A 23032-nucleotide genomic window follows, 5' to 3' on the forward strand; every position below is an offset into this window, starting at 1 on the left:
TCTGACTTTAAGGCTATGACCGCTTGTCCTGGACTCTCCCCACCAGCAGAAAAAGTTTCTCTCTATCAAACCCCATCGATTCCTTTCAAAATCCTAAAAAAAACTAAATCATATCACCCCTTAACCATCGGGCTGAATGGCCTCCTCCTCCTCCTCAACCTGCGACCTGTCGGATTGACGTGTTTGTATTTCTACATTCCCAAAGCAGATCACAGTCTGTTGACATAGAAACATAGAAGATAGGAGCAGGAGTAGGCCATTCGGCCCCTCGAGCCTGCTCCACCATTCAATGCGATCATGGCTGATCATCCAAATTCAGTACCCTGTCCCTGCCTTCTCCCCATATCCCTTGATCCCTTTAGCCTTAAGAAATATATCCAACTCCTTCTTGAATATATTTAATGAATTGGCCTCTACTGCCTTCTGTGGTAGAGAATTCCACAGGTTCACCACTCTCTGGGTGAAGAAATTCCTCCTCATTTCTGTCCTAAATGGCTTACCCCTTATCCTTAGACTGTGACCTCTGGTTCTGGACTCCCCCGCCATCGGGAACATCCTTCCTGCATCTAGTCTGTCCAGTCCTGTCAGAATTTTATAAGTTTCAATGAGATCCCCTCTCATTCTTCTAAACTCCAGCGAGTATAAGCCTAATTGACCCAATCTCTCCTCATACGTCATTCCTGCCATCCCAGGTATCAGCCTGGTGAAGCTTCGCTGAACTCCTTCCATGGCAAGAACATCCTTCCTCAGATAAGGCGACCAAAAACTGCACACAATACTCAAGATGTGGTCTCACCAAGGCCCTGTACAACTGCAGCAAGACATCCTTGTTCCTGTACTCAAACTCTCTCGCTACGAAGGCCAGCTTAACCGCCTGCTGCACCTGCGTGCTTACCTTCAGTGACTGGTGCACAAGGACACCCAGGTCTCGTTGCACTTCCCCTTCTCCCAATCTATTGCCGTTCAGATAATAATCTGCCTTCCTGTTTTTGCCACCAAAGTGGATAAACTCTCATTTATCCACATTATACTGCATCTGCCATGCATCTGCCCAATCACCCAACCTGCCCAAATCATACTGGAGTTTCTCGGCATCTTCCTCACAGCACACACGCCCACCCAGCTTTGTGTCGTCTGCAAACTTGGAGACATTACATCTAGTTCCCTCGTCTAGATCATCATTAATATATATTGTGAATAGCTGGGGTCCAAGGACTGATCCCTACGGTACCCCACTAGTCACTGCCTGCCACTCGGAAAAAGACCCGTTTATTCCAACTCTTTGCTTTCTGTCTGCCAACCAGTTCTCTATCCAAGTCAATACCTTGCCCCCAATCCCATGTGCCTTAACTTTACACGCTAATCTCTTATGCGGGACCTTATTGAAAGCCTTCTGAAAGTCCAAATATACCACATCCACTGGTTCTCCCTTATCTATTTTACCAGTTACATCCTCAAAAAATTCCAGTAGATTAGTGACGCACGATTTGCCTTTTGTAAATCCATGTTGACTTTGTCCGATCCTGTCACTGTTTTCCAAGTGCTCTGCTATTACATCTTTTATAATGGACTCTAGCATTTTCCCCACTGCCGATGTTGGGAGGGGGTGAGTCTGCGATTCCTGGAAGGGAATGCCACCTGCGGGGGAACATGTCCCGTGGACTCCTGGGCCCACGGCCCTCAAATTTCCAAGATAGACTCCCTTTAAACGCCACCCCTCACAGCGGACCCTGGGTATTTTTTAGAGGCTAATCATGTTTCTTTTCATTGTTTCCTTTCTCTCCAGAGAACCTGTGTCTTTAAGTTCCTCGGAGCGATTGCAGTAGATCTTGGGGTGGAAAGAGTGAAACCATATCTGCCGACAATTATTGAACCGCTTTACAGAGAATTAAACAGCACGTATGCAGAACAAGGTAACCTATTCATTATACAAGCAGCTCTTTGATGTCTGCTTATCAGCACATCGAATCAGTTACAAATGTCCCATTGAAAGCTCGCCAACTTGCTCCATTGGTAAAGGGAGTATGCAACTCTCCCTCACAGAATGAGGCAGCACAGAAAGAGGCCATTCGGCCCATCGTGCCTGTGCCGGCTCTTTGAAAGAGCTCTCCAATTAGTCCCACTGACCCCCCCACCCCCTGCAAATGTTTTCCTTTTCAAGTATTTAAACATCGAAGCATCCTGGATTTGTTTCCCCCGTCTCTGCTGGGGTAACTGATCACAGTCGGAACGCTAGTGCTCTTCCAAGTGCCTCGGGCAAGCGGATGGGAAATTGGTTAAGGCCGCTGCCTGTCCCTAGCTTAGTGAAAAGGTCAAAACATCCAGTGGCTTGTGAAGCGATGCGCAGGGCAAGGTGGTGATAGTCTATGTATTAATGTGTGTGTGTGAGCTTGATGCGTGTCTCTATATTTTATATACTTGGCATTGGAGGCGAAGCTTGCGGTTCCAAAGCACAAGTCATAATTAAGGTGAAACCCCAACATCAAAAAATGATTTAAAAAATCGTGATCAGTACAAGAAGAGATTTCCTGTTTTGTATCTTTTTCTGTGCTTATGAACTATAAGTACAACCCGCAACACATCAAACCCAGGTGGCCAACACACACCAGGTAAGTTACGAAACATGAACTCCAACTGAAGCAATCTATTACATATTATTTACAGCACAAAAACAGGCCACTCGGCCCAACCGGTCCGTGCCGGTGTTTCTGCTCCACACGAGCCTCCTCCTACCCCTCTTCAACTAACCCTGTCACCATACCCTTCTATTCCTTTCTCCCTCATGTACGTATCGAGCTTCCCATTAAATGCATCTATGCTATTCGCCTCACACATTCTAATTTTCTGGCGTTAAAGAATTTCTGTCGTAGATTGTCTGATAGGGAGCGGTAGCATCGTGGTTATGTTACTGGACTTGTAATCCAGAGGCTGGACTAATGATCATGGGTTTGGGGAATTTAAATTCAGTTAATTAAATAAATCTGGAATAAGAAGCTAGTGTCAGTAATGATGACCATGAAACTATCGAAATGACGTAAAAACCCAACTGGTTCACTAATGTTCTTTAGGGAAGGAAATCTGCCGTCCTTACCTGGTCTGGCCTGTTTGTGATTCCAGACCCACAGCCAACGTGGTTGACTCTGAACTACCCTTAAATGGCCTAGCGAGCCATACAGTTGTATCAGACCACTAGGACACACCACACGGACTGCAGCGGTTTAAGAAGGCGGCCTTGCCAGTGACGCCCATGTCCCGTAAATGAATAAATTAAATTATACCCAAAGTTAAACAATGACTCCTGGAGGCCATTGGCCCGGCTAACTCACAGATAGAGGTGGGGATAACCTGGGCTGTTTTCATGGATGTGCTTCTCCATTGGCCGGTTGCGAACACGCTGTCCGTTAAGTGACGCAGTCTTACTATTTGGTGAGGTCAATCTCTGCAACTCGTATCCGGTGTTTACAGTTTGGTCTTTGGAGTGACCGAGCCTGACCGTGCTTTGTATTTTCCCTTTCAGACCCGACCCTGAGGAATCTTTCCCAGGAGATCATCGAGCTGCTGAAGAGACTGGTCGGCCTGGAAACCTTCTCGCTGAGTTTTGCAGTGGTGCAAAAACAGGCCAACCAGAAAAGAGCTTTGAGGAAAAGACAAAAAGCCTTGCAGGTGGGTTCTCGGTCGGGAGGTGAAATGGCTGCTTCCTTGTACTCCCAACAGGAGGGAGATTTCCTTGGTTCTCTCCTTTTAGTCGCCTCTGAAAACCTACCTCTTTGACCAAGCCTTCGGTGACCCCCTCCCTATCTCGGTAACCTCCTCCAGCCCTACAACGCTCTGAGATCTCTGCGCTCCTCCAATTCTGGCCTCTTGCATAGTACTTACAGCACAGAAACAGGCTATTCGGCCCAACTGGTCAGTGCCGGTGTTTCTGCTCCACACGAGCCTCCTCCCACTCCTCTTCATCTCACCCCATCAGCGTAACCCTCTATTCCTTTCTCCCTCATGTGTTTATCCAGCCTCCCCTTAAATGTATCGATACTATTCGCCTCAACCACTCCCTGTGGTAGTGAGTTCCACATTCTCACCACTCTCTGGGTAAAGAAGTTTCTCCTGAATTCCCGATTAGATTTATTAGTGACTATCTTATATTGATGGCCCCTAGTTCTGGTCTCCCCCACAAGTGGAAACATCTTCTTCGTCGACCCTATCGAACTCCTTCATAATCTTAAAGATCTCGATCAGGTCACCCCTCAGTCCTATACAAGTTTAATATAACTTCTCTACTTTTCAATTCTATCCCTCTAGAAATGAACCCCAGTGCTTCATTTGTCCTTTTTATGGCCTTATTATGTGTATCTGTACCCCCCAGATCCCTTTGCTCCTCTACTCTATTGAGACACTTATTTTCCAAGGAGTATGTGCCTCCTTATTCTTTCTACCAAAATGTATTATCTTGCATTTCTCTATATTGAGTATCCCCCAATTTCCTTCGCTCCACCATTGGCGGCCGTGCCTTCAGCTGCCTGGGCCCTAAGCTCTGGAATTCCCTCCCTAAACCTCTCCGCCGCGCGCTCCTCCTTTAAAACACTCCTTAAAACCTCCCTCTTTGACCAAACCTGTCCTAATATCTCCTTATGTGGCTCGGTGTCAGTTTTTGTCTGATTTACGCTCCTGTGAAGCACCTTAGGACGTTTTCCTACGTTAAAGGCGCCGTGTAAATACAAGTTGTTGTTTGCTGGGTGTAAGCTTGCACTTTATCAATGGGTTTACATTTTGCTACTTATCGTGCGTAGTATCTGAAACGTAAGGTTAGACCTTCCCATCGGTGATGAATCCTTAGAGAATTTGTCGGACATTCCTGTGTGTTTTTTTTTATTCATTGATGGGATGTGGGCGTCGCTGGCTAGGCCTGCATTTAGTGCCCATCCCTAATTGCCCTTGAGAAGATGGTGGTGAGCCGCCGCCTTGCGGTTGTTTACAACTGAGTGTCTCGCTGGGCCATTTCAGAGGGCATTAAGAGTCAACCACATTGCTGTGGGTCTGGAGTCACATATAGGCCAGACCAGGTAAGGACAGCAGATTTCCTTCCCTAAAGGACATTAGTGAACCAGATGGGTTTTTGCAACAATCGACAATGGTATCATGGTCGCCATTACTAAGACTAACATTTAATTCCAGAATTAAATTGAATTGTATTTAAATTCCACCAGCTGCTGTGGTGGGATTTGAACCCATATTCTCAGAGCATTTGACTGGCTTACTAGTCTAGTGACATAACCACTACACCACCGCCTCCCCTCTAATTTTAACGCGGGTATTAGCCTGTTTATTGGAAATGGATTACCGTCTCCTACAGTGACAGGCAGAGGAATACGTGAAGCGGGGTACAGTAGCAGTGTTTACTCTTTTTGTGTGCGGTCCATTTGAATTTGCTGTGCAGCTTAGGGCTGGTGGTTCTATTACTGGGTTAATAATCCAGAGAACGAGAGTTCAAATCCCACCATGGCAGTCTGAGAATATGAATTAAGTTTACACAGAAAAATGTGTAAATAAAAATCTGGTCTCAGTAAAAATGAGCGTGAAGCTGTCGGATTGTCATAAAAACCCGACTGGTTCACTGGTGTGCTTTAGGGAAGGAAACCTGCCGTCCTTACCCGGTCTTGGCCTACACGTGACTCCAGTCCCACACCAACGTGATTGACTCTTAACTGCCCTCAGAACTGGCCCAGCGAGACCCTCAGTTGTACAAGGGTTGGACGTTAAATGCCAGCGACGCCCAGGTGAAGATACGATCGAGAGGTTAGATTGTTGACTTTGCACGGTACAGTAGGGTCCGGTGTTGTGTAGATGTGTGGAACACTGCCGCACGTTAATCCTTTTCACATTTTCATTCGAGCAGACTGTTGCAAACCCAGATGTTGCCGCGAGGAAGAAATTAAAAAAGCACAGAAATAAAATTGAAGCAAAGAAAAGAAAAATTGAAGCCCTTCGTCCGGGTTACAAGGCAAAGAAGGCCAGAAGCAACACCCTGAAGGATTTGGCCATGGTGGAATGGGATGGAAAGTAACCGAGTTGTTTTAGTTAAATCGTTTACACGGGAGAATTTTATGATAGAAACTGAAATATCACTTCTGATGCCGCCAGTTGTCGTCCCCCTTTTCCAACAATGTATTCGTAACTTGGCGCAGGAGCATTTGACACGAGGTACAGTTTAATGTACTGTTTATCCGAAACAGATCGTCAATAAAAGGTGCTTTGCGAACAGCACCCGTTTATATACAACAAGCTGCTGCTGTTTGTTCTTAACTTTTTGGGGGAGGAGAATGGTCAGAATTAAAGCTTTCGTAACGTTGTAGAATGGTGGATATCTTTCCGAATAATCAGGGATCTTATAAGAAAGCAAAGTACTGGGGCACCTGGAAACAGAAACCTAAAGGACGCAGGAAACACAGCGCAGTTCCTGTGGAGAGAACAGACGGTCGATTTTTCAGACTTGGACCATTTCCGAACCCACTGTATTTTGCCAGCATTTTCCATCTAAATTTTAAACCTGATCCCAGAGTTTTTTATCACTCCCATTTGCTCACCTTTTCCCGACGCCTCCCTCTGCCTCAGCTTTACGCATGTCCTCGGATTGTTTAATGCTTTTAGTTATTTTTAATGGCCCAGAAATTTGGGTCGGGGGCTTCCAGCGGGTGGAAGCCCCCGATCTGCACTTACCTTGCGTGCCGGCAGTTGAGCTCTGGGCCCCGTGGAATTCCGCTCCGGGCCTGGCCCAGCTGCCGGCGCGCTGTGCTTGCGTGTCCCAGGGGCATAGTTAGTGCGATGCGTCCCCTGGGATCACGTGAGCCATGGGCAGCCAATCGGAGGAGGGAAAAGCCCATTCATAAGATTGACAGGAAGACCTGTCAAAACTTATAAATACTACGGGCCCCAAATAGCAGTAAACCTTCAAATAATTTTTTTTTTTAATCACACTTTTTAAATAAACTATAAATTACATTAAATAACTATTTTAAACAATAATTTAAATTTTTGAAAAAAATAATTTTATATTCTAACAGGGCTAAAAATAAACTTACCTTGCTTTAAAGTATTTAAAAATAATAAACCTGTGGAAAAAATGTTTTAATTTTAATTAATTGACCACTTACCTTGTAAAAAGCATATTTCTAAATCCTGCAGGCTTACGATCCCGGGGAAACCTGCAAAAAAAACCCGAAGTTCAAAGCGCACGCGCAGCCTCCCCTGCGCACGCGTTCGACCTCTGAACCTCTTCGTTCAGAGGATCAGAAGTGCCGGTTTCCCGCGCAGTGCATGCAGGAAACCGGCACTTCCAGTGGGCTTACGGGTGAGTACCCCGTGTGTACTCACCCGTGGAGACAAGAATTTCTGGGCCATTGTTTCTTTCTATGACTTCACTAAGATGGCCTGTTACTTCATCCAGTGCTCATCCAGATATTTCCTGTCTGTTTCTCTGTTCTTGCCCTCCCCTCTTTCTGTCCTGTTAATATTCCTGTCATACTGCAGTTGTAGGAAGATAGGAACAGGAGGCCATTCAGCCCCTCGAGCCTGTCCCACCATTCAATTAGATCACGGCTGATCTCCACCTCAACTCCATTCACCCCCCTTGGCTCCAGATCCCTTGATATCCTTGCCCCACAACAATCTAGCAATCTAAATCTTGAGATTGACCCCCAACTTCAACAGCTTTTTGGGGAGAGAGTTCCAGATTTCCACTCCCCTTTGTGTGCAGAAGTGCTTCCTGACATCACCCCTGAACGGCCTGGCTCTAATTTTAAGGTTCTGCCCCCTTGTTCTGGACTCCCCCCACCAGAGGAAATAGTTTCTCTCTCTCTCGACCCTATCAACTCCTTTAATCATCTTAAACACCTCAATTAGATCACCCCTTAACCTTTTAAACTCGAGGGAATACCTGATATTTAAGACCTGGTATCATTCCATTGAATCTGCGCTGCACCCGCTTCAAGGCCAATACAGAATATCCTTCCTGATGTGCAAAACGGAATGCAGTCACTCCAGATGTGGTCTAACCGGAGCTTTGTACAGCTGTAACATAACTTCCACCCCTTTGTATTCCAGCCCCCTCGTGATATAGTCAGCCCGTTAAGGATTCCTTAATATTGATTGGAAAAATTGACTGGTTAATAATTACATCCAGTGGCTGACTGTGAGATATCTTTCATATTTTTCCAAATTTTACTCCTTTCATTTCATTTATTTGGCAATTATCAGTTTAGGTGGGGCAACCTTCCCTAATTATTCGCAGCCAGCGGCTGTGAGGGCTCCCATCTGTTCATAGATGCAACTTAGGGGTATCAGCCGTGGCTCAGTGGGTAGCGCTCTCGCCTCTGAGTCAGAAGGTCATGGGTTCAATCCCACTCCAGAGACTTGAGCACATAATCCAGGCAGACACTCAGTGCAGTACTGAGGGGAGCGCCGCACTGTCGGAGGGGCAATACTGAGGGAGCGCCGCACTGTCGGAGGGGCAATACTGAGGGAGCATCGCACTGTCGGGGGGGCAGTACTGAGGGAGTGCTGCACTGTCGGAGGGGCAATACTGAGGGAGCGTCGCACTGTCGGGGGGGCAGTACTGGGGGAGCGCCGCACTGTCGGAGGGGCAGTACTGAGGGAGTGCTGCACTGTCGGAGGGGCAGTACTGAGGGAGCGCTGCACTGTCGGAGGGGCAGTACTGAGGGAGCGTCGCACTGTCGGGGGGGGCAGTACTGAGGGAGCGCCGCACTGTCGGAGGGGCAGTACTGAGGGAGCGCCGCACTGCCGGAGGGGCAGTACTGAGGGAGCGCTGCACTGTCGGAGGGGCAGTACTGAGGGAGCGCCGCACTGTTGGAGGGGCAGTACTGAGGGAGTGCCGCACTGTCGGAGGGGCAGTACTGAGGGAGCGCTGCACTGTCGGAGGGGCAATACTGAGGGAGCGTCGCACTGTCGGAGGGGCAGTGCTGAGGGAGCGCCGCACTGCCGGAGGGGCAGTACTGAGGGAGCGCCGCACTGTCGGAGGGGCAGTGCTGAGGGAGCGCCGCACTGCCGGAGGGGCAGTACTGAGGGAGCGCTGCACTGTCGGAGGGGCAGTACTGAGGGAGCGCTGCACTGCCGGAGGGGCAGTACTGAGGGAGCGGGGCAGTACTGAGGGAGCACTGCACTGTCGGAGGGGCAGTACTGAGGGAGCGTCGCACTGTCGGGGGGGCAGTACTGAGGGAGCGCCGCACTGCCGGAGGGGCAGTACTGAGGGAGCGCCGCACTGTCGGAGGGGCAGTACTGAGGGAGCGCCGCACTGTTGGAGGGGCAGTACTGAGGGAGTGCCGCACTGTCGGAGGGGCAGTACTGAGGGAGCGCCGCACTGTCGGAGGGGCAGTACTGAGGGAGCGCTGCACTGTCGGAGGGGCAATACTGAGGGAGCGTCGCACTGTCGGGGGGGCAGTACTGAGGGAGCGCCGCACTGCCGGAGGGGCAGCACTGAGGGAGCGCCGCACTGCCGGAGGGGCAGTACTGAGGGAGCGCCGCACTGTCAGAGGGGCAGTACTGAGGGAGCGCCGCACTGCCGGAGGGGCTGTACTGAGGGAGCGCCGCACTGTCGGAGGGGCAGTACTGAGGGAGCGCCGCACTGCCGGAGGGGCAGTACTGAGGGAGCGCCGCACTGCCGGAGGGGCAGTACTGAGGGAGCGCCGCACTGTCGGAGGGGCAGTACTGAGGGAGCGCCGCACTGTCGGAGGGGCAGTACTGAGGGAGCGCCGCACTGTCGGAGGGGCAGTACTGAGGGAGCGCCGCACTGTCGGGGGGGCAGTACTGAGGGAGCGTCGCACTGTCGGGGGGGGCAGTACTGAGGGAGCGCTGCACTGTCGGAGGGGCGGTACTGAGGGAGCGCCACACTGTCGGGGGGGCAGTACTGAGGGAGCGTCGCACTGTCGGGGGGGCAGTACTGAGGGAGCGCTGCACTGTCGGAGGGGCAGTACTGAGGGAGCGCCACACTGTCGGAGGGGCAGTACTGAGGGAGTGCCGCACTGTCAGAGATACTGTTTTGCGGATGAGACATTAAACTGACACACTGCCCGCTCAGGAGGACGTAAAAGATCCCATGCGGCTATTTCGAAGAAGAGCAGGGGAGTTCTCCCCAGTGTCCTTGGGCTGATATTTATCCCTCGATCAACATCGCTCAAAAACATTGGTCATTATCTCATCGCTGTTTGTGGGAGCTTGCTGTGCGCAGTTTGGCTTCGCGTTTCCTACATTACAACCGTGACTACACTTGGAAAAAGTCCTTCATTGGCTGTGAAGTGCTTTGGGTCATTATGAAAGGCGCTATATAAATGTACGGTCTTTCTATTCCACCTGTGATATCAGCGTGTCACGTACCGCACCCAACGTACATCGTGGATACGATGCCTGCACACCCTGGACCTCAGCTTTTCCGGGGACAATTTTTGGGGTTCTCCAGTTCAGAAGTAAATATTTACTAATTTGCCACTTGGGAAAAAATTATGTGAACATATTGGTAGAAATATCACTAAATATTCTGTCGATCGATGTGGAGAATCAGAGTGAAATGCTCTTTCTGGTTTGTTTATAGGTATAACTGCAGCGTTCCGAGTTCCAGTTTTTATATTCTGTTATTGCGAGTGGAAATGTGTATTATAAAGTGGGACTGCAATTCAATACTCCGACAGTGGATTAAATTAAATCCTGGTCAGTGAAGTGCTTCTATAGCCACACAAATGAAGTATCAATCTGTCCCATTTAATAATTAGTGTGTAAATCAGTGTGGGGTCTTTTGGTACAGTCTGTAAATGCATCCAGGTGGAAATCTGAAACGGACAGCTGGTATGAAACACCTGCAACTTTTCAGCATTTTTAGATGTTTATTTTTCAGCAGAGTAATTGGTTATTGGGTGCGGTGATTGTAGATGGGTCAGTCAGACTTACAAGCCATTATCTGGTCACTCTAGATACCCCAGTATCTTTAGGAGCGGTTAACAGTGAGCATATTGGGCAAGGAGAGAGAACTTAGTGGGGCAGTGGGTTACACACTGACCTTTCACCGCTGGGGCCTGGGTTTATATCCACCCCGGACTGATGAGATGGCCAGCTCCTCTATCTGTTAGTGATAAGGATCTTATGTGGAATCAATTTGTCCAGTCACAAAGCTGTACTTTATTACCAATCAGCCCGGTACGAGTAATTGGAGCCATGCCTTGTAGGGAGTGTAGCGTGCTCGGGAGGAACATGTGACTTTGGACCTCTGGTTCACAAAGCTCTCCACCACTGGGGGTTTCCTCGCCTCATGTCTGGGTCTGTTGTAGACTCATTGATCGAGATTGATTGCCGTGATTGGTCAACAACTCCACTATGGTATTGTGTGACTGTCGGAGGTGCTGTCCTTCAGATAAGATGTAAAACAGAGGCCTGTTCAGGGAGGTTAGAGCTATTCGACAAAGAGTAGGAAACTGTCCCAGCCAATATTCCTGTCTCCACAAGATAGCAAATTAACCGCAGGTTCATTCATTTACTGTTTGTGGGATCTTGCTGGGCGTAGATTGGCTGCTGCATTTGCCTCCATAACAGAAGTAACTGCGCTTCAGAAATCATTCATTGGTCGAGAAGTACTCTAAGTCATCCTGCAATGAGGTCCTCTCTTTTATTTAACCTGAATTTAAAATGCGTAACCAGGCAAAGTTGCAGACAAACACTTTCAGGGGACTAAAGTTCTCTCATGTTCTGTTGATTAATTCCCTCATTATAACGGTGTGCCTGATTGGTTGTGTGACTGAGTTTATTCGGGACATTCTGAAATGATGCAGGAGATCATTCTTTGCTTTTGAAATTCAGTTTATTGGCCAAGTTAGAAAACGTGGCATGAACAACAACAAAAGATCTGCTGAATTTTGGAGCCAGTCAGATATCATGTCAGAACAGTAGTAGCACACTTAAACAAAGATTGCAACAAAGGATTCATTAAAAGAATAAATACAATAGTTGCACAAGCAGACAGCGGTTCAACCCTACAGTCAGGTCTGTATCCTTCGGGCAATCTCCAGCAGTCAATATTTTTCTCAAAGTAAGTAATTCTATAAACTAAATTCCATTGCCAAATATTAATCATGCTTGGCTAAAGTGCTTCCAAACTGTAGACTGACTTTAAACGAGCTTTACATTTCTTCATAAAGTATAATTGTTCACCTCTTGAACTTTATAGATTGGTAGTTTATATTTTTGTATTGTGTCCAGTTCTGGTCACCACACTTTAGGAAGGATGTGAAGGTCCTTGAGAGGGTGCAGAGGAGATTTACCAGAATGGTTCTGGGGATGGGGGAATCTTAGTTACAAGGACAGGTTGGGGAAGCTGGATTTGTTTTCATTAGAGCAAAGGAGGTTGCGGGGTGATTTGATAGAGGTGTACAAGATTATGACGGGTTTGGATAGGCTAGGCGGGGAAAGGCTGTTCCCACTAGTTGATGGTACAAGGACTAGGGGACACAGATTTAAGGTTTTGGGCAAGAGATACAGGGGGGATGTGAGGAAAATCTTTTTTACGCAGCGAGTGGTGAGGACCTGGAACTCGCTGCCGACGGAAGTGGTGGAAGCAGAGACACTCAATGTTTTCAAGGGGAGACTGGATAGGCACTTGAGGGAAATAAACTTGCAGGGCTACGGGGATAGAGCGGGGGAATGGGACTGACTGGATTGCTCTTCAGAGAGCCGGCACGAACTCGATGGGCCGAATGGTTTTATGACTATGACTCTTGTATTACTTAAGAGGCTGTCATTTTGTTAACCAAAGGTATTAAGGGATATGGGGATGGGGCAGGTATATGGAGTTAAGTCACAGATCAGCCATGATCTCTCTGGATGGCGGAACAGGTTCGAGGGCTGAATGGCCTCCTGTTCCTCTGTCAGGATACAGGGTGAAGTGGAACTAAACTGTCACCTAGTGGCCACAGCCAGCAACTGCAGGTCATGGGGCCCTGTTTACATAGGGAATTCCCATTACAACCCGATTACACAGACCTTTTCAATGTTAAATGTCATGCTTTTTATGTCAACGGGAAACGAGGTTTGTGAATCCGATTCGAACTAGGCCGTTCAGGGGTTATGTCAGGAAGCACTTTTCACACAAAAGGTCGTGGAAATCTGGCACACTCCCCCCCCAAAAAGCTGCTGAGACTGGGGGCCAATTGAACATTGAGATTGATATATTTTTGTTGGGTAAGGATATTAAGGGATAGGGAACCAAGGTAGGTAGATGGAGTTAAGAAACAGATCAGTCATGATCTAATTGAATGGAGGAACATGCTGGAGGGGCTGAATGGCCTCCTCCTGTTCCTACGCGATACCTGCCAGAGAGAGGGTACGGGAGCGTGAGATGGGGATGCTCCATTGTGGCTTCGTGCAGTAGAGGGGAGCTTCAATTCCGTTGGTGCAGTCAGTGGTATCGGTTGCACACTGGCTGCACACACAGCTTAGGATCACTGGGAACCTGTAAAATGGGTCAACGTTTGGGGGACATCCAGGGAGCTTGATGGAAATGTACTTGATATCTTGGTAGGTGCAGACCTTCTGGCTCAGAGCGATCTTCGGCAGTAGGGCTTTTATGTTGACATCCTATAATAATACAACATGGTTGATAGTCTACAGCAACGCATTGGGCTACAGATACAGCCTCACTTTTCCGAAAATGGTTTAAAATTGTTGGCTGTTGGCACCACCCACTTGCTTCCAGTTGTCAACACCGTTATCCTATATGGGAGTGCCAGCCATGGCTCAGTGGGTAGCATTCTCGCCTCTGAGTCAGAAGGCGACGAGTTTGAGCCCCACTCCAGACAGCCCCCGGCGAGCGGAAACCAGAATCTCTAAACACTGGGTTGACCTGCAGTGGGGGCGGGAGGGGCTCACGTCTGGACGGAGTGACCACTGGCTCAGCGGGTAGCATTCAGTGAGTCAGAGGTGTCCAGTTCGAGCCCCACTCCAGGTAGTCCCAGCGAGTGGAGACTGGAGCCCCGGTTCTGAATACTGGGGTGCCGTCCATCGGGGGTTCTTGTGGCCGATGGTGGATGGGGGTCTTTAGCCTTGCTTGCGGCCCACCTGGGAGAAGGTCCTCCAAAGATCAAAACGCTGAGGAAGTGAGTGGTTCAAGAGTCTCGCGTGTGAGACTGGAGTTAGGACCTGTCCTGGGGCAGGACAGACGGGCCATATATGATCAACCATAATTTGAAAGCTCTGATTGTATTCTAATTTTTTTTTACATTCAAATATTTGCCTTGAATAAGACTCTCAGTTCTTTCCAACATAGGATATACGGCACAGAAACAGGCCATTCGGCCCAACCAGTCCATGCCGGCGTTTATGCTCCACTCGAGCCTCCTCCCGTCCTTCCTCATCTAACTCTTCAGTGTAACCCTCTATTCCCTTCTCCCTCATTTGTCCAGCCTCCCCTTAAATGCATCGATACTATTCACCTCAACCACTCCCTGTGGTAGCGAGTTCCACATTCTCACCACTCTCTGGGTAAAGAAGTTCCTTCTGAATTCCCTATTTGATTTCTTGGTGACTATCTTATATTGATGGCCTCTAGTTTTGCTCTTCCCCACAAGTGGAAACATTCTTTCTGTATCCACTCTATCAAAATTTTTCATAATTTTAAAGACCTCTATTAGGTCACCCCTCAGCCTTTGTTTTTCATGAGAAAAAGAGACCCAGCCTGTTCATCCTTTCCTGATAGGTATACCCTCGCATTTCTGGTAGCATCCTTATAAATCTTCTCTGCACCCTCTCCAGTGCCTCATTATCCTTTTTATAATATGGCGAGCAGTTCACTCTAAATGTGGTCTAACCAGGGTTTGACGCTTCAACAAAAAACGTTTTTTCTTCCTTTCCGATGTCAAGGATCGCAAGCTTCATCAACTCTTGAACACCTACGCCCCTCCGGGACCTTCTTCCCCTTCACTTTCCTCTGACCCCACTTCTCCCAATCTCACCCCCTTCCACGTCTTCACTATCCCCTCTGACCTTCCACTCTCTGACCCCGAATGATCAGTCCTCAGCAAAGGCCTGAGCTTCATCCCCTTACGCCCCCACCTCAATAAATTTCGAGCTCGGCACGATGCTGAGCTCTTTTTCCACCGCCTTCGTCTCCGTGCCCACTTCTCTGGCCAGGAGTCTTCCCCCCGCACAGCTGACCCTTTCTCCCGCTTTCAGAATTCCTGTTCTACCTGGACCCCTCCCCCGTCTTCTTACCCTCTCTAGATCTTTTCATCGCTAACTGCCGCCGTGACATCGGCCGTTTCCATTTCTCTGCCCCCCTCACTCACTCCAACCTACCTCTCTCTGAACTTGCAGCACTCCGTTCTCTCCAATCCAACCCTAACATTGTCATTAAACCTGCTGACAAGAGTGGTGTTGTTGTTGTTTGGCGGACCGACCCCTACCTAGCAGAAGCTGAACGCCAACTCTCCGATGCCACCTCCTACCTCCACCTGGACCATGGCCCCACTACCGAACATCAAACCACCGTTTCCAAGACTGTCACTGACCTCATCTCCTCTGGAGATCTTCCCCCCGCGGCCACCAACCTCATAGTTCCCCAACCTCGCACAGCCCGCTTCTACCTCCTTCCCAAGATCCACAAACAGGACTGCCCTGGTAGACCCATCGTTTCAGCCTGTTCTTGCCCCACGGAACTTATCTCTTCCTATCTCGACTCTATCTTTTCTCCCCTTGTCCAGTCTCTTCCCACCTACATCCGCGACTCTTCGGACGCCCTCCGCCACTTTAACAGTTTCCAGTTTCCCGGCTCCAACCGCCTCCTTTTCACTATGGATGTACAATCTACACCTCCATCCCCCACCAGGATGGCCTGAGGGCGCTCTGTTTCTTCCTTGAAGAGAGGCCCAACCAGTCCCCATCCACCACCACCCTCCTCCGCCTGGCTGAACTTGTTCTCACATTGAACAACTTCTCCTTTGACTCCAATCATTTCCTCCAAATCAAAGGTGTTGCTATGGGTACCCGCATGGGTCCTAGCTATGCCTGCCTTTTCGTGGGATATGTGGAACACTCTTTGGTCCAGTCCTCCCTCACCTCTTTTTCTGATACATTGATGACTGTATCGGTGCCGTTTCCTGCTCTCGCCCTGAGCTAGACAATTTCATTCACTTTGCCTCCAATTTCCACCCTTCCCTCACCTTCACATGGTCCATCTCTGACTCTTCCCTTCCCTTCCTCGACTTCTCCGTCTCCATCTCTGGGGATAGGTTATTGACCAAAATTCACTACAAGCCCACTGACTCCCACAGCTACCTGGACTACACTTCCTCCCACCCCGCCCCCTGTAAGGACTCTATTTCATTCTTCCAGTTTCTCCGTCTCTGCCGCATCTGCTCCGACGATGCCACCTTCCACACCAGTGCTTCCGACATGTCTTTTTCCTCAACCGAGGATTCCCCTCTACCGTGGTTGACATGGCCCTCAACCGCGTCCGTTCTATCTCCCGCATTTCTGCCCTCACCCCTGCCCCTCCCTCCCGGAACCACGATAGGATTTCCCTTGTCCTCACCTTTCACCCCACCAGCCTCCATATTCAACGGATCATCCTCCGCCATTTCCGCCACCTCCAAAGTGATCCCACCACCAAACGCATCTTCCCCTCCCCTCTCAGCATTCTGTAGGGACCACTCCCTCCGAGACACCCTAGTCCACTCCTCTATCAACCCCAGAACCCCTTCCCCTTCGCCTGGCACCTTCCCGTGCAAGCGCAGGAGATGCAACACCTGCCCTTATACCTCCCCCCTTCCCACTGTCCAGGGCCCCAAACACCCCTTCCAGGTGAAACAGCGATTTACTTGTACTTCTTGCAATCTAGTATACTGTATTCGCTGCTCACGATGCGGTCTCCTCTACATTGGGGAGACCAAACGCAGATTGGGTGATCGCTTTGCGGAACACCTCCGTTCAGTCCATAAGGGTGACCCCGAGCTTCCGGTTGCCTGTCATTTTAATTCACTGCCCCATTCCCACTCCGAACTCACTGTACTCGGGCTCTTGCATTGTTCCACGGAAGCTCGAGGAACAGCACCTCATCTTCTGATTAGGCACGTTACAGCCTTCCGGACTCAATATCGAGTTCAACAATTTCCGATCATAACCTCGGCCCCCATTACATTTTTACTTATGTTTTTTATCCACACCTTTGTTTTGGCTCTTCCCCCCCCCCTCCTTTTTTTTTTCTCTCCCACATGGCAGCTGTCTCTCATTCTGCCAGTGCATTTCACACCTAATCTAGAGCCGTCCTTTGTCTCTTTACTAGTCCTATCACCACCTCGTCTCGTTTTGAATACCTCTTAATGCCTCTTCACTTCTCTTTTGTTCTCTCCCAGCCCCCACTGGCCTTTTAATCTATTTCATTTCCTGTGCTTCTTCAGTCTTGACAAAGGGTTTTCACCCGAAACGTTGACTCTATTTTCTCTCCATGGATGTTGCCTGGCCTGCTGAGTTTTTCCAGCATTTTCTGTTGTTATTTAGGGTTTGATACAGGTTTAACATAACTTCCCTACTTTCCAATTCTATACCTCCAGAAATAAACCCAAGTGTTTGGTTTGCTTTTTTTTAAGGCCTTGCTAACCTGTGTCGCAACTTTTAGTGATTTGTGTATTTGTACTCTGAGATCCCTTTGTTCCTCTACCCCACCTAGACTCGCACCATTCAAGTGAAGTGCCCTCCCTATTCTTCCTACCAAAATGTAATACCTCACATTTATCTGTGTTGAATTTCATTTGCCAATTATATGCCCATTCTGCAAGTTTATTAATGTCCTCCTGTAATTTGTTGGAGTCCTCCTCAGTATTGACTATCCACGCCCCCCCCCCAATTTAGTATCATCTGCAAATTTAGAAATTGTGTTTTTGATTCCAAAGTCTAAATCGTTAATGTAAATTGTGAACAGCAGTGGTCCCAGCACTGAACCTTGTGGAACACCACTACCCACCTTCTGCCACTGTGAATAGCTACCCTTTAACCCTACTCTCTGCTTTCAGTCTTGAAGCCAGCTAGCTACCCATTCTGCTACTTGTCCCCTGACTCCGCATTCTCTGACCTTGTTCATCAGTCTATTATGGGGCACCTTATCGAAGGCCTTTTGAAAATCTAGATAAATTACATCTACTGCATTACCCTTGTCTACTCTCTCTGTTACCTCTTCAAAAAATTCAATGAGGTTGGTCAAGCATGATTTTCCCTTTTGAAATCCATGCTGACTATTCATTATTATATTTTTGGTTTCTAGATGTTCTATTTTCTCCTTTAGTAGAAATTCCATTATTTTTCCTACCAGCGATGTTAAGCTGACTGGTCTATAATTCCCTGGACATGTTCTATCCCCCTTCTTAAATATCGGTATTATGTTAACTATCCGCCAGTCCTCTGGCACTACACCTTTTTCTAATGAATTATTAAATATGCGTAGTAATGCCTCTGCTATCTCTTCCCTGGATTATTTTAAAATGTGTGGATGTAATCCATCCGGACCAGGGGTTTTATCCTCTAAGTTTGATTAGTTTATTTAATATAGCCCCCTTTTTTTTCAATTTTAAATGCACTTATCTCATTACTAATCTCAACCAATGTCATGTCAACTTGTTCTATCTCACTGGTAAATACTGAAGCAAAATAATTATTTAATATTTCTGCCATCTCTCTATCATTGCCTGTGGTATTATCCTGCCTATCCCTTAATGGCCCTATTCCCATCCCAACTTTTTTTTATTGATGTGCCTAAAAAAAATTTTTGTTTTGTTTTATGTTCCTTGATAATTTAATTTCATAGTTCCTCTTTGCCTTTCTAATTGTTGTTTTGACTTCTCTCCTAATCTCTTCATATTCTCCCTCATCATGCACTCCTCTGCTGTCTATGTACTTAATGTATGCCTCTTTCCTTACCCTTAATTGTTCCCTTATGGCTTTATTCATCCATGGAGTCTCATTAGTGTTTAGTATGTTCTTTCCTTTTAGCAGAATATATTTTTCCTGCACTCTGTTGAACACCGTTTTAAATGTTTCCCATTGTCGCTCTACATCATTGTTTGCCAATATTATTGCCCTTTTTTCCCCCCCCAAGTTCTATTCTCAGCCCCTCAAAATCAACTTTTCTCCAATCTATTAACCCTGGTTTTTGTCATGCTTATGTCCTTCTTAATTATCATCTTAAAGCGTATTATATTATGGTCACTATTGCCTATATGTTCCCCTAATTTTACTTCTCTTATCTGCTCTGGTTCATTCCTCATTACTAGATCCAATAGCGAATCATCCCTTGTTGGGCTTTTTAACATATTGGGTTAGAAAGGAGTCCTGTACACATCTTTAGCCGTGATAAGGTATACAAGATAGAACCAACAACGTGCACTTATACAGCACCTTTAACATAGTAAAACGTCCCAAGGCGCTTCACAGGAGCGTTATCAGGCAATATTTGACACCGAGCCACACGGGAGATTAGGACAGGTGACCAAAAGCTTGGCCAAAGAAGTAGGTTTTAAGAAGCGTCTTAAAGGAGGAGAGAGAGGCGGAGAGATTTTGGGAGGGAATTCCAGAGCTTGGGGCCTCGGCAGCTGAAGGCACGGCCACCAATGGTGGAGTGATTAAAATCAGGGATGCTCAAGAGGGTAGAATTGGAGGAGCGCAGATATCTCGGCAGGGGAGGGGGTTTGTGGGGCTGGGGGAGGTTACAGGGATAGGGAGGGGCGAGGCCATGGAGGGATTTCAAAACCAGAATGAGAATTTTAAAATTGAGGCTTTGCTTAACCATGATCCAATGTAGGCCAGTGAGCAATGGGGTGATGGGTGAACAGTGAACAGGACTTGATGCGAGTTAGGACATGGGCAGCAGAGTTTTGGATGACCTCAAGTTTACGTCACGTTTAGGCCATGACTACAGGACAAAAGGACATTGGTACAACGTGGGGAACGGCAAGTTTAGGATAGATGCTAGGAGGCCCCTCGTCACACAGTGATCAGAGATATGGATTGGCTCCAGGTAGGTGGGTGATGGGAAAGCTTCAGTGAGGCAGTTTGATTGGCGGGGAGGGGGAGGGGGAGGGGGAATCGTAGGTTTCCATGGAACGATGGGCTGAATGGCCACTCTTACCTGTACTGATCGAATCATAGAAATTTACAGGACAGATTGAGTCCACCCTGCTCTCTGGAAAAGCTCACGCCTTAATCCTCTCCACCTGCCCTTTTCAGATAACCTTTTCAAATGTTACTGTTTCAAAAGTTCCCCTTTTAGAAGCTATAATGGATTCTGTTTCTGATGACACTCCCTGTCCAAACCGCCCTCTGCATTAAAAACCCACAATGTCCGAATGACTCCCTTCATTCTTTTGGTGATCTTGAATCGATGCCCTTCAGTTACCAACTCACTGACCAATGGAAATAATTCTCCCCCATTTGCTTCATGGCATATTTCGTCATTTTGAATATAATCCATCGGATCTTCTCTAAATCTTCTGTACTGATGAAATGAGGCCCTGATTTCCTCGTATCTCCTCATAACTAAAACCACTTATTTTAGTGAATCTATTCTGCCCTCTCTCCATGACCCTTGACATCCTTCCCAAAGTCAGGCACCCAAAACTGGATGCAATATTCTAACTGCGACCGAATCAATGGTTTGTGCAGGGTTAGGATTCTCTCTTCAATGTCTTAAGATCTCAGTACAGTTTTTAATGACACTGTAAATACTGAGATTGGAAGCTCCCTGGACTAGAGGACTATAGAAACAAGAGGTCAGGAATTCACAATCCCATCATGGCAAGTCACAAGACAGAGTTACCAGGAGCCGAGTTGGAAGGAGTTTGGCTGTAACTGTATCTGAACAGTTTGTTTGTAAATGGGAGTTACTGGTCCACGGTTGTTAATGGTTATGGTACTGGACGAGTCACCCCGGGGCTGTGCTGCCTTGGTAAATTGTGAAATTAAACTCTAACATTTACGGATTTGCATCGGTAAAGAAAATGGACATCAAGGAGCGCCGAAAGTGTCTGAGTCCACTTGTTGGAGTCAGTGGGTGGACTAGTGTAGTGGTGATAGTCTCAACCTCGTAACCCAGCAGTTATGGTTTCAAGTCCCACCATGGCAAATTATGAAGTTAAATTCAATACATCTGGCACCAGAACGATGGTTATTGATTCTGCATTGTTGTAAAAACCCAACTGGGTCATCAATGTTCATTGGATGAAGGGAAACTGGTCTGGCCTACATGTGACTCCAGTCCCATGTTCCGTGATTGACTCTTAATGCCCTTTGGATAAGTACTTTCTGATATGGCATGATGGTGTTGTAATATAGTCTAGGTTACATTTATTATGTGGGACTTACAAAACATCTTATACTTAAAACCTACATCTTTGGTCACCCGTCCTATAGTCACAGAATCATACAGCACAGAAGGAGGCCGTTCGGCCCATCGTGCCTGTGCCGGCTCTTTGAACGAGCTCTCCAATTAGTCCCACTTCCCTGCTCTTTCCCCACAGCCCTGCAAATATTTTCCCTTCAAGTATTGATCCAATTCCCTTTTTGAAAGTTACTATTGAATCTGCTTCCACCACCCTTTCAGGCAGCGCGTTCCAGATCACAACAACTCGCTGCGTTAAATAATGTTTCCTCATCTCCCCTCTGGTTCTTTTCACTCCGAATGTTTCCTAATTCTTTGGTTTGGTGTCAATTTTTGTGAAGCGCCTTGGGACGTTAAAGGTGCTATATAAATGCAAGTTGTTGTTGTTGTGACTGTGGATCGGCAACAGATGAAGCCTTGCCTATATCCAAAGGGCAGCTGTACCTAAAAAGCCATATTAACATTAGATGTAGAATTTGATTAACTTTGCCCTTATATCTTACCCGCGACATGCAGAAGCCGGCACAGATGGTGGTATTGATGGCCAGACAGTGGCTGCACTCTTCCTTCTCCACGTAAGACACATATCTTGTCACCGAGCACTGAGAGCCAACCCGACAGCAGCTCAAAGACAGGACAAGAGGCAACAGGTGCAGAGCGTTCATACTGGAACACAGAGAAATCAGCACACCACAAACTTTAATGTGACAAATACTGTATTTCTATCACTTCATTGGGCTTTTATGCATATTGGGTTAGGTATCACAAAGCCTGACTTAAGCTGCATTCGTACTCCACAAGTCAAACCAGCACAGACTTGTTAAATAACAACAGAAAATGCTGGAAAAACTCAGCAGGCCAGGCAACATCCGTGGAGAGAGAAACAGAGTCAACAGGACTGACGAAGGGTTTCGACCTGAAACGTTGACTCTATTTCTCGCTCCACGGATGTTGCCTGGCCTGCTGAGTTTTTTCCAGCATTTTCTGTTGTTATTTCGGACTTCCAGCATCCGCAGTATTTTGCTAACAGACTTGTTAAAGCTATTCTCATAGTGCTGGGGGATCTCACCCAGCGATTCCACTGTACCGGGAGAAACATCTGCAAACATCACTGTACACCCAGGGGAAACATCTGCAGACATCACTGCGCTGAGATGCCACTTTGTGACTTTTGGAAGTTGTGTTAACCTATTCATGTGAAAATTCTTTGCTACTTTGCCAAACACCGTCAGTGTCTTTAGAAAAATAGGAATTCAATTTGAACTCGGAGCATTGTCCACTAACACCGCGTAATATCATTCCAAGGCATCGGGGACATTCAGCTCAGTAATATTTTTAGCCCTTGCATTGACAAGATTCCTAATTCATCTCCATCCGAGGCATCGGCACTAAACCTCCTCCTGGACTGTCTGGGGTTCTCTCGATCTACTGCCGCAACTTTGACTTAAAGCAGCCGCATCTCCCGTCCGAGCTTCTGCCAAACTTACGGCGGGGACGAGAATTACACATTCACAGAATTCGATTAACACACAGTCAAGAAGCAATATTTAAAGATTGCTGACCCGTGGTAGAGATGTGTCATTACCTTTACAATCGAGTGTTGCAAATGAAGACCGTAATCTT

General features: G+C 47.5%; 2 protein-coding genes across 2 annotated transcripts in view; one reads left to right on the forward strand and one right to left on the reverse strand.

Moving 5' to 3' along the window:
- utp20 (UTP20 small subunit processome component) overlaps nucleotides 1–6279 on the forward strand; it is a 148413-nt gene extending 142134 nt beyond the window's left edge. Inside the window, exons 56-58 of the mRNA XM_086009734.1 lie at nucleotides 1787–1913; nucleotides 3518–3663; nucleotides 5894–6279. Of these exons, the coding sequence (XP_085865860.1) occupies nucleotides 1787–1913; nucleotides 3518–3663; nucleotides 5894–6061 (441 nt within the window). The 3' untranslated portion in view covers nucleotides 6062–6279. The remainder of the gene's footprint in view (nucleotides 1–1786; nucleotides 1914–3517; nucleotides 3664–5893) is intronic.
- A 5753-nt stretch (nucleotides 6280–12032) lies between these two features.
- On the reverse strand, nucleotides 12033–22074 carry LOC147106463 (thyrotropin subunit beta-like). Its single transcript, XM_086009762.1, has 2 exons — nucleotides 21913–22074; nucleotides 12033–13626 (listed from the first exon to the last, which is right to left on the reverse strand). Exons 1-2 carry the CDS (start codon nucleotides 22072–22074, stop codon nucleotides 13348–13350), a joined length of 441 nt encoding a protein of 146 aa, XP_085865888.1. The 3' UTR covers nucleotides 12033–13347.
- Nucleotides 22075–23032: the final 958 nt, after the last annotated feature.

The sequence above is a fragment of the Somniosus microcephalus genome, chromosome 16 (assembly GCF_052327205.1).
Source record: "Somniosus microcephalus isolate GS21.2 chromosome 16, FLI_Smic_1.0, whole genome shotgun sequence".
In the NCBI taxonomy this organism is placed as follows: Eukaryota; Metazoa; Chordata; class Chondrichthyes; order Squaliformes; family Somniosidae; genus Somniosus; species Somniosus microcephalus.